Raw genomic sequence first — 15,482 nt, 5'->3', positions numbered from 1 at the left:
CATTCTTTAATTGATATGTTGGCTACAATCTCTCTTGTCTTTCGACTTAGTGCATCTGCTACAACATTAGCCTTCCCAGGATGATAAGATATGGTGAATTGGTAATCTTCAAGGTACTCCATCCAGCGTCTCTGCCTCATGTTCAAATCTCTTTGTGTGAACAAGTACTTCAAGCTTTTGTGATCGGTAAATATCTCAAATTTTTCGCCATAAAGGTAATATCGCCGAGTCTTAAGTGCATAGACCACAGCTGCCAACTCCAGATCGTGAGTAGGATAATTTTTCTCTTGATTCTTCAATTGTCTTGATCCGTAAGCTACTACCTTCCCGTTTTGCATTAACACACTACCTAACCCTTCCTTAGAGGCATCACAATAAACAGTGTACCCAACGTCACGTTCGGGTATGACTAATATAGGAGCGCTTGTCAGTCTCTTCTTGAGTTCTTGAAATGACTGTTCACACGCTTCGTTCCATTCAAACTTTACTCCTTTTTGCGTTAGGCGTGTCATCGGCTTGGCTAATTTGGAGAAATCCTGAATGAATCTCCTATAATAACCTACTAACCCCAAGAAACTACGAATCTCAAACGTATTCTTAGGTTGTTTCCACCCCCATCACTACTTCTACTTTAGCAGGATCCACTGATATCCCTGATTCAGATACAACATGACCTAAGAACTTTACTTCCTTTAGCCAAAATTCACATTTGCTAGCTTTAGCATACAATTGGTTTTCTCTTAGAATTTTCAAAACGGTCCTCAGATGTTGCTCGTGGTCTTCCTCCGATCGTGAGTATATCAAAATATCATCAATGAATACTACCACAAATTGGTCTAAATAGGGGGTAAAGATTTTGTTCATTAAACTCATGAATACCCCAGGAGCATTCGTCAAACCAAATGGCATTACCACAAACTCATAGTGGCCATAACGGGTTCGAAATGCGGTTTTGGGTATATCTTCTCCTCTAACACGAAGTTGGTGATATCCCGACCTAAGGTCAATTTTGGAAAAACATTTTGAACCTCTTAATTGATCAAACAAGTCATCAATTCTGGGTAAGGGATATCGATTTTTAATGGTGGCTCGATTTAGTTGTCGATAATCGATGCACAATCTTAAGGTTCCATCCTTCTTCTTTGCGAATAATGCTGGCGCTCCCCAAGGGGACGTGCTTGGTTTGATGAACTTTTTATTCAACAGTTCTTGCAACTGTTCCTTCAATTCTCGAAGTTTAGCTGGCGCCATACGATGTGGTGCTATTGAAATCGGTGAAGTCCCAGGTTGAAGCTCAATCATGAAATCTACATCTCGTTTTGGAGGTAAACCTGGTAATTCGTCAGGGAAAACGTCAGCGTACTCGCACACCACATAGGGTAATCCTGGATCCTCTCGATTTTCGTCTTCCAAAATTAGGCTCGCCAACCATCCAGTTAGTTGATCATGCCATCGCGACTTGCGACACGTTGGAGTTAGAGAATCTTGTCTATCCCCTTTAAATTGGACTTTCGTGCCGTTAAGGGAGGATGCTGTCACTGTCTTACAGTAACAATCAATAATGGCTCGATGAACTGACAACCAGTCCATTCCTAGGATGACGTCAAAATCCGACATATCCATAACTCTTAGATCACAGATCAAATGTGAACCGGAGATTTCTAGCTCGCAAGTTTTACATACTAGATTTACTCGGGTTTGACCTCCTAAGGGTGAAGCGACACTCATAGCTATCTTTAACGCTTCTGGCTTTAAACCCAAACTTGTCACACATGCAGTGGATATAAAAGAATGCGAAGCTCCAGAATCAAATAATACTTTAACCCAAGAATTCATAAGGATTAACATACCTTGAATTACTGATGGGTTATCAACATCTTCTTCTTCTTGGAGAGCATACATTCTTCCTACTGCCTGTTGGTTAGTCTCTCCCGATTTCTTTCCATTTCCAGCTCCTTGTGGCTGTGTTCTTGGTCGGCCTGCATTCTTAGAGGCTTGAGGCTGCCCCTTGTTGGTCTGGGCATGTTGAGTAGGCTTAGAACCTTGCCTTGGTTGGCATTTGTTGTATGGTTGTGCCCCTCGCTGATCCATAAAATACTTCCCTCCTTGAGGACACTCACTTCGACGATGCCCCTGTTGACCACATCCGAAACATCTTCCTTTCCACTCACTTACAAAGTTTCCTCCTTGCTGGTTTCCTCGATTCTGTCTTTGTTGCTGTTGCATTCCTCCGGCATAAGGTGCTGGTGCAGGATGGTTTCTGGTGTTGCGGACTGGGCCTCCTCTGCGTGGTTGGTTGTTGTTCCTTGATCGCTGATTCCGAATGCGTTCGGAATCCGCTAACTCTCGTTCCACAATTAAAGCTCGATCCACCATTTGGGCATAAGTAGAGAGTTGTACTGCGATCAATCTTTCTCTAATGTCTATGTCCAAGCCCCATTCGAATCGCCTAACCTTATCTTCTTCATTTGCTACTATGGCTGAAGCATACCGTGAAAGGGCTTCAAAACGGTTCGCATATTGAGCGACTGACATTTTTCCTTGTTTCAGTTGAAGGAACTCTTGAATCATTTCTTGTCTTAGCGAGTTAGGAAAATACTTTTCCATGAACAAGTCTTCGAACTGTCTCCAAGTTAATGTCTCTACTTGACGAGTACTTTTGATCATTTCCCACCAATGATCTGCTTCCCCTTCCATTTGAAATGCCGCTATAGTCACTCTATCTTGTTCATTTCGGATGTCGGAAGTATCTAGCAACTTCTTAATTTGTCTTAACCAAGCTTCAGCTTCATGGGGGTTTGATCCACCAAGGAATTTGTGGGGACGTAGCTTTTCAAACTTTGCTATCATCTCCGATTTGTTTTGATCTTGGTTGCGGGGTGGTATATTGCCTACCCTATCAGCAATCGCGCGTATAATTCGAGCGACATCGCCATCAGGCACTCCATCGCCATTACCGTTGTTATTGTTTCTTGTTCGTCCAGCCATTCTGCATGACGGGATTTTCTTGTGATTTATTCACTTATTTATTATCAGTATTATTATTATACTTATGTACAAGGACAGTAAAAAAAAAAAAAACTTCATTAATTAGATTAGATAAGCTACAATTAGCAAAATACAAATAGAACAAAGGAAAAGATTAAATAACATACTACGGGCAAGAGATAGCCCCTACAATCCGAGTTAACTCCTACACTCACAATTCTAAACTAGGCAATTTCTTTTACATGTGAGCATACAAAACAATCAGTTAGCCTAGATTATAGTTCCCTTAAGACCCCTTAAAATAGCCAAGGAAAGTCTCTCCACACCAGGGCTTCCGGCTCCCATGTGGCTTGGAAAATTCCCATGAATCGCCATAGCACCCTTACGAAGATAGCAGTTTCGCACACACGATGCCCTAGCAACAGCACCGGCTCCTCCTGATAGGTCCTCCAGTCTCTGAAGTCCACTGACCCATCTCTCCTCACAATTCTGCTTGGGTCGGGCATGATATACTGAAGGCTCCAAAAGTCAAAAAGGTCGCCCACCCTATCAGTGAAACCATTCGGGAAAGGGCCTAATAGATATACCCAGGGAGTCTTTTGTCCTAGAATCTGGACAGGTCCGATATAGGTACCCACCCAGCTCTCAGCTTTCCAAGCACAACCTCCTAGGGGATCAAGTCTGACATATACAAAAGAGCCAATCTACAACCCGTTTTGCACATCCCAACCCTCAAACGTGGCTCCTATATCTCCAGGGTTCCCCTCGGAATTGCCTTCCATAGACTCATCCTCAGTGTCTGACTCAATCACAATAACCTCCGGGGGGTTGTATATTGGTACAACTTCTTCAACTTCTTCAGACTCAGGTTCAGGCTCAAGTTCAGGATCAGGTTCAGGGTCAAGCTCAGGCTTAGATTCATAGTCTTCTATAGGCATTTCCACGTCTTCACTTGGGTCGGATTCTATGTCATAGTTTTCCACTGAATTTTCCTCGTTAGAGTTAATGTCTGATGACCCTGGCATCCTACAAATAAAAAGGTTCTAACTTAGTTAGGTCACCGAGAATTACAAATTAACTTAAGGTTTTCTTAATTGTAAAAAAATAATAAACTACTACCCATGGCCCAAAGGTTCAAACCTAGGCTCTGATACCACGCTGTGACGCCCAAAAAATTTTTTTTTTTTTTTTTTTGAAACGTCATAAGATTTTAAATAACAATAACTTGCTAGATAAAATTTTAACTACTAGTTAGGAACTTTTAAGTTCTTACAAAGCCAAAGTCCAACGACAGAATAAAACTACAAGTTCACACACAACGTCACAACATAGTTTAATCCTAATACAAGAGATAACAGGATTTTATTCTGACAAAATATTGACTCTAAGTCAGCCAAGGTTCGATATTGGCAGCAGCTCCAATTTCAGCCTCAGTCCCTTCTTCAACATAATCTGGCATGAAACGCCAGGGCAACAAAATATATGCCATGAGTTTTGCAACACAGTAAGAAGACGTAACCAACCAACCATTCTTTTTAAGAGACAAATAATAATATTCTAAACATGAGATAACAATATAATTATACACAGAAATTACAACCATTAGAATAGTTTCAGTAATTTTAATAATTTAGGTGACACTTGAAATCTCACCAAAGAGATTTAACTCACCAACCACTAAGCATGGCAACGGTTAATTTGAAACCCTCCCTTGGTCAAATATTTAAGTGTTACCAACCGTAACTACCAGGGATGCCCACGTCCGGAGTTATGTACCCAAGTAGTGGCATCCGTGGTCTGCCCCAAGGAAACGGTCTGCCAGGGGTAAGCAACCTCCCTGTGTGCCACCTGCACATCCACCCTTATTCCAAAACCGAATACCGAAAAGGGTTCAAATAAGTCCCGTGCCATCTTAGAGTTTCGCAACACAATTTACGTGAGAATTCTCAAAACCAGGGCTCACCCTGAACAACCGGTGTTAACCGTCAACTCTTAATTCCGTACAGTCTTTAAACCAAGACTCACCCCGAACAACTGGTATTAACCGTCAATTGTTAACTTTGTATATGTCGTTAATCATTTCAGTTAATTTTGATATTAATCACAAATAACTCCAAATTTTTAATCACAAGTAATGTTATACCAACTCATTAAAATTCCCAATCATAAAATATTGCATGTGTCACACAATACTAAATAAAAGTACAGAATTTAAATAAACAATTTATTTAAACCATGATATGATATAATAACTTAGATACAAGAATTAAACCCTAAACACACACATGCACAAATTTTTGATTTACAAAATTAGACTAGCATAATATTAAAGTGGTGATTTTATTCTATCCAGAAAAATTTTCAGAGTATAAACCTTGCAAACAAAATTATAAATACATTACTTATACAACTCTAAAATTCATATCAATCTACAGGATACTCAATAAACATGTTATGGTTATTTTTCAGAAAGATTTTTCCAAAAATAACTTATAAATAATTCTAAAGAAATTCCAAGGGTGTTTATGACACAGATTTGTCACATTTCCTTACATTAATTCCATGCTTAAATTTATAGATCAAACCCATAATCTAAAAATTTATCATGAAACTAGACTTCTCAAATTTCATCTTTTAGTTAGAAATTTCCAGATTTGGCTTAGTATAGAATTTTAAATAAATTTCAAATACATGGTAAAATCTGTCTCACAGTTTCAGATTTAGTTAGAAATTTGTATAAATTTGTAGAAAGCTCGAAAATTGTTTCCAAAAATTTATGGATAAACTAGACATCATTATCAACAACTTTGTAGAAGAAATCATCTCAAAATTCGGAGTATAAAATTGTCTAAAAATTCGGGTAACATGCTGGCAGATTCAAGACAGATTATTCTCAACACTGTTTCAGATTTAGTTAAAAATTTGTATAAATTCGTAGAAAGCTCAAAAATTGTTTCCAAAACTTTCTGGATAAACTAGACATCATTATCAACAACTTTGTAGAAGAAATCATCTCAAAATTCTGAGTATAAAATTGTCTAAAAATTCGGGTAACATGCTGGCAGATTCAAGACAGATTATTCTCAACACAGTTTCAGATTTAATTAAAAATTTGTATAAATTCGTAGAAAGCTCAAAAATTATTTCCAAAAATTTCTGAATAAACTAGACATCATTATCAACAACTTTGTAGAAGAAATCATCTCAAAATTCTGAGTATAAAATTGTCTAAAAATTCGAGTAACATGCTGGCAGATTCAAGACAGATTATTCTCAACACAGTTTTAGACAATGTATCAAATGTACATAATCGGAAAAATTTCAATTATATAAAAAAAATGAGAGGGTTGAGAGGGTTTTCTTACTTAGTAATAGAGTGACAAAATGGTTGAGAATTTTGACTTCTTTAATCTCCTACTCTTCTTCCTCTCCTAACACCAAGCTTGGTGGCTTTGGGGATTTTTTTTTTTTTTTTTTTTTTTTTTTTTTTTTTCTTTCTTTCTTTCTTTCTTTCTCACTGGATGCTTGCATGCACAAGGAAGGCTTGCATGCATATAAATATTGAAGACATCTCTCTCTCCCTCTCATTCTTTCCATTATTTTATTTTCTCAAAAACATTCCATTCCCTTTCTCCAAGTTCTAAGAATGAGATTTCTCTAATTTTTATAAGTTCTTCCCTAAATTTTATAAAGGATGGTGGGTTTGGTAGGAACTATGGGTTATTTGCCCATGGTTTGTTTGTTTGTATTATTTTATTTTTATTTTTTTTTTGTGTGTGGGTTTCTGAAAATTGACACACTAAGATTTTTAACTAAGGTATTTAGTAAGAATAGATATTATATTGAATCATAATTAAAATAATTTATAAACAACAAATATTGAACACCCACAAAATTATTATTCTTAATAATGTCTTGTTAGTGATTGAATTGAGTCAATTTAAAACTAACTTTTACACTAATGTATAATTCAGATAGACTGTAGACAAAATTAATTAATAAATTTTCTTTAAAGAATAATTAAAAGATGGGTTTTCACAGAAGTTCGAAGTTTTCTAGGCTTAGCCGGGTATTACAGAAGGTTTGTCAAAGAATTCTCCAAAATTGCCCTGCCACTGACTCAATTGACTCAAAAGGGGATATCATTTGACTGGACCGATCAGAGAGAATCAGCCTTTCAAGAGTTAAAGACTCGACTTGTGACTGCACCGATTCTTACCCTACCCTTAGGTATGGATGGTTATACTATATTTAGTGATACTTCTTATAAGGGTTTGGGATGTGTTTTAATGCAGAATGGTAAAGTTATTGCGTATGCTTCCCGACAATTAAGACCGCATAAAAAGAACTACCCGACCCATGATTTGGAACTTGCTGCAGTAGTGTTTGCATTGAAAATCTGGCATCACTACCTTTATGGGGCAACATGTGAGGTGTATACAGACCAAAAGAGTTTGAAGTACTTATTCACACAGAAAGAACTGAACATGAGGCAGTGGAGATGGTTAGAACTGATAAAGGATTATGATTTACAAATTTTGTACCATCCAGGGAAAGCTAATACCGTTGCCGATGCATTGAGTCGGAAATCAGTTGGAAATTTAGCCTGTTTACTCACCGGGCAGAAACAATTGCTATGTGACCTTGAAAAATTTGAAGTTGAGATTGTTTTGCGTGAACAAGGTGGAACAGTAGCTGTTATTTCTGCTCAACCGGCACTTATTGAAGAGATTAAAGAGAAACAGCAACAGGATGACTTCTTGAAGAAAATCATCGATGAACGAGAATATAAACTAAGGCCGGGTTTCAAATTTGAGAGCAATGTGTTGAAATTCCAAGGAAGATTATGTGTACCGAGTGATTCTGAACTGAAAAGAAGAATTCTGCAAGAGGGCCACAATTCAAAATTGTCTATTTACCCAGGAAATACGAAAATATACCAAGACTTGAAACTGAATTTATGGTGGCCGGGAATGAAGAAAGAGATTGCTGACTTTGTGTCGAAATGTTTTCATTGCCAACAAGTTAAAGCTAAACATCAACAACCCGCAGGCTTACTGCAGCCCTTACCCATACCGGAGTGGAAATGAGAACATATCACTATGGATTTCATTGTTGGTTTACCTCGCTCCAGTAAAGGTGTGGACTCAATGTTGGGTTATTGTTGATAGACTGACTAAATCTGCTCACTTCTTACCTGTCAAAACAATTTATAATGCAGACAAATTGGCTATACTCTATATCGATGAGATTATTAGATTGCATGGAGTGTCTGTGTCCATTGTTTCTAATAGGGACTCGAAGTTTACATCGAGATTCTAGCAAAGCCTATAGACAGCATTGGGTACTGAACTGAGACTGAGTAGTACATACCATCCTCGGACAGATGGCCAGTCAAAAAGAACCATCCAAACTCTAGAGGATTTACTGAGAATGTGTGTCCTTGATTTTCAGGGAAATTGGGAAAACCAGTTACCGTTGGCTGAATTCGCCTACAACAACAGTTTTCATTCAAGCATTGGTATGGTGCCTTTCCAGGCTTTGTATGGCAGGAAATGTCGATCTCCAATTTGTTGGGCAGAAGTTGGAGATGGGCCTTTGCTTGGGATTATACAAGAAACCACAGAAAATGTGAAACTGATTCAACAGAGGTTGAAAACCGCATAAAGCCGACAGAAAAGTTATGCGGATGTCCGAAGGCGAGACAGAGAATATGAAGTAGGTGATCACGTTTTTGTTAAAGTGACACTAATGAAAGGTCAGACTCGTTTTGGAGTCAAGGGCAAGCTAGCGCCGAGGTATGTCAGACCGTATGAGATTATTAAAAAGATTAATCCGGTGGCGTATCAAGTAGCGCTTCCTCCTGAAATAGAGTATATGCATAATGTCTTCCATATTTCAATGTTGAGGTATTATCTTCGGGATTCCTTTCATGTTATTGAGCCTACCCGTGTAGTGCTAAGTGATGACTACACTTATGAAGAACGGCCTATTCAGATTGTAAACAGACGGATCAAGAAGTTGAGGAACAACGAGATTCCGTTAGTGAAAGTTGATTGGCAAAACCATGATGGCGTATATGCCATGTTTTATGTTTTAAACTACAAATTGAAGGCCTTATCGGCGGCCGAATCCGAAACTGATTAGTGTTTTATGCTAATTAGAATTTATGTGATTTTATGGTATGTTTAATTGAAATGTGATTTGGAGCGATTAAATTAAATTAAATAATGTTAAATTACATTAGTTGCATTATTTACCTTTTTGCTACTTAGTGGCTTGACACTAGACCACTCTTTTTCTACCTCATTCATGTTGGTTACATCTTTTGTTCATCTTTGAGAGACCAAACCGACTAGAGAGAGAGAGAGAGAGAGAGAGAGAAAGTTAGGAGAGCTTTGGTTTCATCAAGAATTGCTTGGAAAAGTAGAAGGATTGAAGAGTAGATTGCATAATTGAGCTTCTAGACTTAAAATTGAAGACCTCAAGTAGGAGAATCATCTTCTTGAACTTGTATTTAAGTTGTATCTTGCATGTTTCATGAAAGTTTGGTGATTAGAGTCTAGAATTGGTTCAAAATGTTGAATTGAAGCTTATATCATGCATGCATGTATACATTGTTGAGTTTTGAGGTTGATTTCATGGAAATCCTCACATGCATGTCCATATTCTAGCATTGGTCCATGAATTCAGCATGTTTTTAGAAGGATTGACTCATTTGTTCTTGTATTAGAAGCTTTGAAGTTGATTAAATTCATGCATGTTGCATGTACATCATGTTCTTGAAGTTTTGTTTGGAAATGGGTTCAATTGAACTACTTTTGGGCTTTGATTTTGCAAATTGATCTTTGAAACGTGTCATATTATGAGTTTCAAAGTGTTTTCCAGAAAATTAGCCCAAAAGGATCGAATTTGATACTTTAAATGTTGAGTTTCATGCTTGGAGACAAATCTGAAAATTCCAGATTTTGGATCCACGCTCGAGCGAAAAACTTCACGCTCGAGCATACACTCTGAGTTCATGCAGTCCGCTCGAGCGAGTAAAGTAACGCTCGAGCGTGAAATGCGTGTATCCAGTACTTTGTATGTGTTTACAGTCCGCCCAAGCAAGGGAATGCACGCTCGAGCGAGGACTTATGTCTCACGCTTGAGCGAGGGTTGAGCGCCCGTCGAGCATGAATTTCATGCATCCAGTACTTTTGCAGTCCGCTCGAGCGAGGAATGTCACGCTCGAGCGTAGCTCTTTTGTCTGTATGTCCGCTCGAACGAAGAAAGCCACGCTCGAGCGAGACCCCTGTTTTCTGAAATTTTGGAAAGTGTTTTTAAGTACATCTTTATATCTTCATTCCATCCTAGGCATTCCTAGGCCATGTTTAAGGCATCTTAATGAGGATATTGATGTAGAACCACACTGAGTCAAGATAGGAACTAAGTCATTGATTCCCAAGTGTGTAACTTAGCGTGTGTTCATTCTGTAACTGTGTAGGGTTGGCATCCGAGGACGCTCACTGGCCTATCTGTAGCCCAGAACTCTGTGAGTAACAATGCTGTAAAGATATATTCAATCATGAATATTTTTTGGATGATTAACTGTACTGCTTTCTGAAATGATATTTTTTACTGAATGAATGCTTGTCCTATTTGCGAACTGTATTCGTGGCATCCATAGCAATTTACTGTTACTGTACTGTACTACTACTGTCACAGAGATCTCTGTTGGTTCCTATGTTTGGAACCACTACTGTTTACTGATATGATGGCCATCAACTGACTGTTCGGTCTGTTAAGACCTACTGTACTGTTTGCTATTGGATGTACCATTTATGACTGCTATGATCGAATAACTGATATATTGTTCAAATGACTGTTTTAAATACTGGAAGGGCATTCATTCCTAACCTCTTTACGCATATGTTATTCACTGGGCTTTAGTTCACTGTTTATATATATATATATATATATAGGTGTCCAAGCACCAGATCGGAGCTAGAAGCGTTAGATTAAACTCCCTTTTTGTCAAGCCAACCATTGTGCTTCACTTTGAGGTTCCAAGTGCGTCAAGCCAAGGCTGCTTCGGGGTGTTTTAGATTCCCCCTTCTGTCTCTGTTTTGTAATACTGTATAGACTTGTACTGTACTGTTATGGTAGGGATTTGGTCCCTAACCTGAATGCCTGTATATGATGTATGTACATATTGCTTTTGTTCCAAATGTGAATGTGCTATGAAAAGTCTTTTTGCATACAGACTGTCACAGCTCATTGGACATCTTTTATTTACTGTTTTGGCTTCCACCAGCCCCTGTACTCTTTATTACTGTTATTACAGTTAAATAGGCCTTCAGTAATCACGGATTACTGGCCGGTTACGGTGCTAAACCCATATGGACGGGTTTGGGTCGTGACAATCCCCCACTCTCCTGCCATGGCAACAAGAGAAGACTTTAGAGTTTAGAGAGAGATGCTTTGATTTCTAAAGAGAGAGAGCCATTTATATAATAAATAGATAAAATAGATTTAAATATAAATATCTAAAATCTAAAAAGTTATGGGCCTTGTTTGATGGATTTTTTTTTTTTTTTTAAAGTTAAAAACTGACGATCAGAAAGTATAAGCTAAAAGCACCTCTATCCCAACTTTTAAATAATCAGCTTTTTTCAACTTATTTAATTTATTTTTGCCTAATAAGTTATAAGCAGAATCTGTACCAAATAGTCTAGCACACAGTGCCTATTTGGTAGCACATAAAATCAACTTAAATCAACTTTTAGCTTAAATTGAGTTATTTTGGTGTGTTTGGTAGAACTTATGGGGATAGATTATAACTTTGATTAAGCCATTTTCAACTTAAATTTGTAAGTTGCTCCAAGGGTGCTTTTTTATTTTAGCTTATGTGTGTAGCTGAAATGGGAGGCATTAAATGACTTAAATACCCTTCACAATTTCTAATTATTACAAGTGTGCCATGTATATAAACCAGAACACTCATTGTTTTCTCTCTTACAAAACGGGAAAGGCGATTTCCAGCAAACTAAGGCAATTTTTGACAAACAGCGACCAGCTCTCTCTCTCTCTCCGGCGCTCACAGTGAGCGATCTGAACCAGTGACCCTAACCATCGCGATCTTTCCATCGCGATCTGAACTAGAGACCGTAACCATCTCGATCTGAACCAGAGACCCTAACCATCGCGATATGAATCTGGCCTTATTTTGTCCAGATTTAGGAGGGTTTGAAGTGTTTTTGTGGGTCGTTGCTGTCGTGAAGATAAAGCTCTGGTGTTGTTCTGGCCAGATGTTTGGCTCCTATATTCAAGTCTGAGTTTGAGTGAGCAAGGTTTTCAAGTTTTGTGCTCTGGCTGTGAGATGAGGTGTATCTGGCGCTCCATTTCTGAGTTGTCTAGGCCGGCTACGTCTTGGCTGGTTTGGAGCGTGTTCTTGGGTGACCAAGTGGGTGTTCAGGCCGGTGCAACAGTGTACTAGGTAAAGTCATCACCTTCAATGTGGTCATCACCGGATCTTGTAAATAGGTGTGTAACCTGGGCTGCTGAGCTCCGATTGATGAGCTCTGGCAATGGAATTAGGCTTTTTAATTAAAAAAAATTAATAAATTAAAAAAGAAGAGAAGAATTAATAAATTAACAAAAATTGGTAAATTAAAAAATTAATAAATTACTGAATATTGATATAAATTGCATAATTGCACAATTTAAATAAAGAAATAAATTGCACAATTTATCTCAGTTAATGATGTATAAATTTATTTCCATTAAATAACTTCTATTAAAATAATTTTATATTGATATAAAATTCTTTGGTGCTGTAATAAAAAACAATTGTTGCTAATTGATATTAATGAAAAAATTGCTAATTGATATTAATGAAAAAAAATGAAATAACTTTTATTAAATGAAATTAAAAAAAAATGTAATAACAATAGTTGTGATGAAATGTATCAATTTTTATATTAATTGATACTAATTATATTAACTTTCATTAATGAAACAATTTAAAAAAAAAAAAATTAAAACTGAAGAAAATGAAAAAATTACAATTAATGAAATAATTTTTTCAAAATGTAAAGTGAAGAAAATGACAAAATTACAATTTTTATGTTCATAAGGGTAAAAATGACAATTACAAAATAAAAAGTTATTTTACAGCTTATTTACCAAATACTACTCTGCTGCTTAAATCCATAATCTCACCGCTGCACCAAACAGGTTACCAGCTTATATTCACAACTATAAGTTATAATCTATAATCACTTTTTCACAGCTCTACCAAATGAGGCCATACTGCTTAATCAAAATAAGTTATAATCACTCTCTAAAAATTGTAACAAATAGTCCCATTATGCCATTTTGGGAACATGGTAAAATGTCCAAAAACGTGGCTGTCAAAAATGCCAGAAAAGTCATTTGGCAAGTGCCAAAAACGCAGCCGTAAAATTACAAATTAGGGCCTATGAAAAAAAAATAAAAAAATAAATCTCTTATGTTGGGTAAGGATATTTTGGTTCATTTAATTTGATTTGACACTATAAATAAATATTAAACTAAAAAGTAAAAAGTCAATTTTTTATTAATTTCTCAAATCATTTTCAAAAAAGTCAAAAAACTTGATAAAAAGTCAAAAGTCAATTTTTTACAACTTCCCAAAACAACGCGTTCAAGACTTTGACTTTGTTTCTAATCACGATTAATTATGTTGGGCTAAATCAATAAAAATGGAATACGAGAGATCCCATTTTTTCATCTTTTTTGAAATGACTATAAAATATCACTGATTTAACTATTATAATAGGAAATCCCATTTTTTCATCATTTTGAAAAATTGAATTCTCAAAAAAATAACCATTAAATATCACTTTCACTGAGAGCAGCAAGGGATCGGAGTGGCTTTATAAAAGATTGGAAATTGCTCAAAATCTGACAAATACATGTCTTTCTTTCTTTATTCAAATCCACAGCCTATCTATACTTGTGTCACAACCGCGAATCTTTTGAGTGAAGGAACCCCAAGCATTGGTCAAGGGGAGAGAGAGAAGAGAAAGTATAGATAAGAATTAAATGTTAGTCCTTATTCACAACAGTAATGTTAGGTATCATGAAAAGTCTTTTATGAAAATGATCATGAAAGATTTATGACCTTTGGATTATACTTAGAATAAAGCACCACACACTAATTAAGGTAATCTAAGGGTCACAAATCTTTCATGATCATTTTCATGAAAAAAATTTCATGATCCCTAACATTTCTCTATTCACAAAGGATTTTGCAAACATGTACTTAAGGACATATAATAAGAAAATTTAAAATTATTATACATTTTTTATTATACTTACTTTCATGCATAATATACAAATAAATAATTTTTTTTAATATGTATCCTAAGAACCCCCGTTAACAAAATTCATTCACAAAAAATAGACTCCTAAAATTTATAGTCATGGGTGGCCAGCTCCATTAGTTGATTGGTCATTTCATTGGATGGTGTAAGAGCAACAATAGGTTGGTCTGAAGAAATCATCGCTTGCATTATGGATTGATATATTAATTAGTATATTAATAAATGATTTAATATAATTTTAAAAGTTTTAAATATTTATAATTTATATAATGAGTAGAGTCATAATTTTAAAATAATAATATCATAACATATATTAATATTATATCATATTCTTTTTGAAAAATTTTCTTTGGCAAATAATAACAAATACCTTTTAGGTATTGTTTAATTTTGTAAAATGTGTAAAACATATCTTGAAAATAGATAAAAATATTTTTTAAATGCATTAATTTTAATAAAAAAAATCATTGAATTTAATAAAAAGTGCATTGTATTTTTCAATTTTTAATTTTTTTTTAATCTTTTACTTACCCCAACATATGTTATGACATTGTCACTTTAAAACTATGATCTCACTCATTATATAAATTACAATGACACAAAATCTTTAAAATTATGTCATATCATCTGTTAGTACACTAACTGTGACATTCCAAAATATATTTATTTAATCTTTGAAAATAAAAATATAATTACAATATTTTTTGGAGCCATAATAGAATATAGGAAATTGGTACATAGTTATTCTAGAAACCTCATGGTTGGCGTGGTGAGCCATGTCGTTTCACCACATGGTGTGTTGCACGGTACAACATAGTCTTACATAGTAAGTTTTCTCACTTTATAAATAAGTGAGTTGCATGCTAATAAAATCATAAAAATAATAAATGAGGAGAATTTGTGAGAGTGAGCCAAAATCAGAAGTGAGAGTAAATGATTAAATTTGAGGTGAATTATATTATATTTTAAGTTACCACAAACTATTTTATGTAAAATTTGTTTTTAAAAATATATTATTTATTAAATGAACTTTATTTACTTAAAAATAAAACTCATGGATACAACTGTTTATTATTTTACATAATTATTTTGTAAGTACCACGTCCCATACATTGGGGGACTTAAATAATTATTAACCATCTGAAT

General features: G+C 35.7%; 1 protein-coding gene across 1 annotated transcript; it reads right to left on the bottom strand.

Moving 5' to 3' along the window:
* Nucleotides 1-597: 597 nt before the first annotated feature.
* On the bottom strand, nucleotides 598-2,988 carry LOC145824419 (uncharacterized). The gene is made up of 2 exons (XM_082924073.1): nucleotides 1,118-2,988; nucleotides 598-997 (listed from the first exon to the last, which is right to left on the bottom strand). The coding sequence occupies exons 1-2, from the start codon at nucleotides 2,986-2,988 to the stop codon at nucleotides 598-600; spliced, it is 2,271 nt and encodes a 756-aa protein (XP_082780199.1).
* Nucleotides 2,989-15,482: the final 12,494 nt, after the last annotated feature.

Source organism: Camellia sinensis, chromosome 4 (assembly GCF_055761805.1).
Source record: "Camellia sinensis isolate YWXY chromosome 4, ASM5576180v1, whole genome shotgun sequence".
Lineage (NCBI taxonomy): Eukaryota > Viridiplantae > Streptophyta > Magnoliopsida > Ericales > Theaceae > Camellia > Camellia sinensis.
The sequence above is the reverse complement of the archived record's forward strand: the minus strand, read 5'-3'. Positions and strand labels throughout refer to the sequence as shown.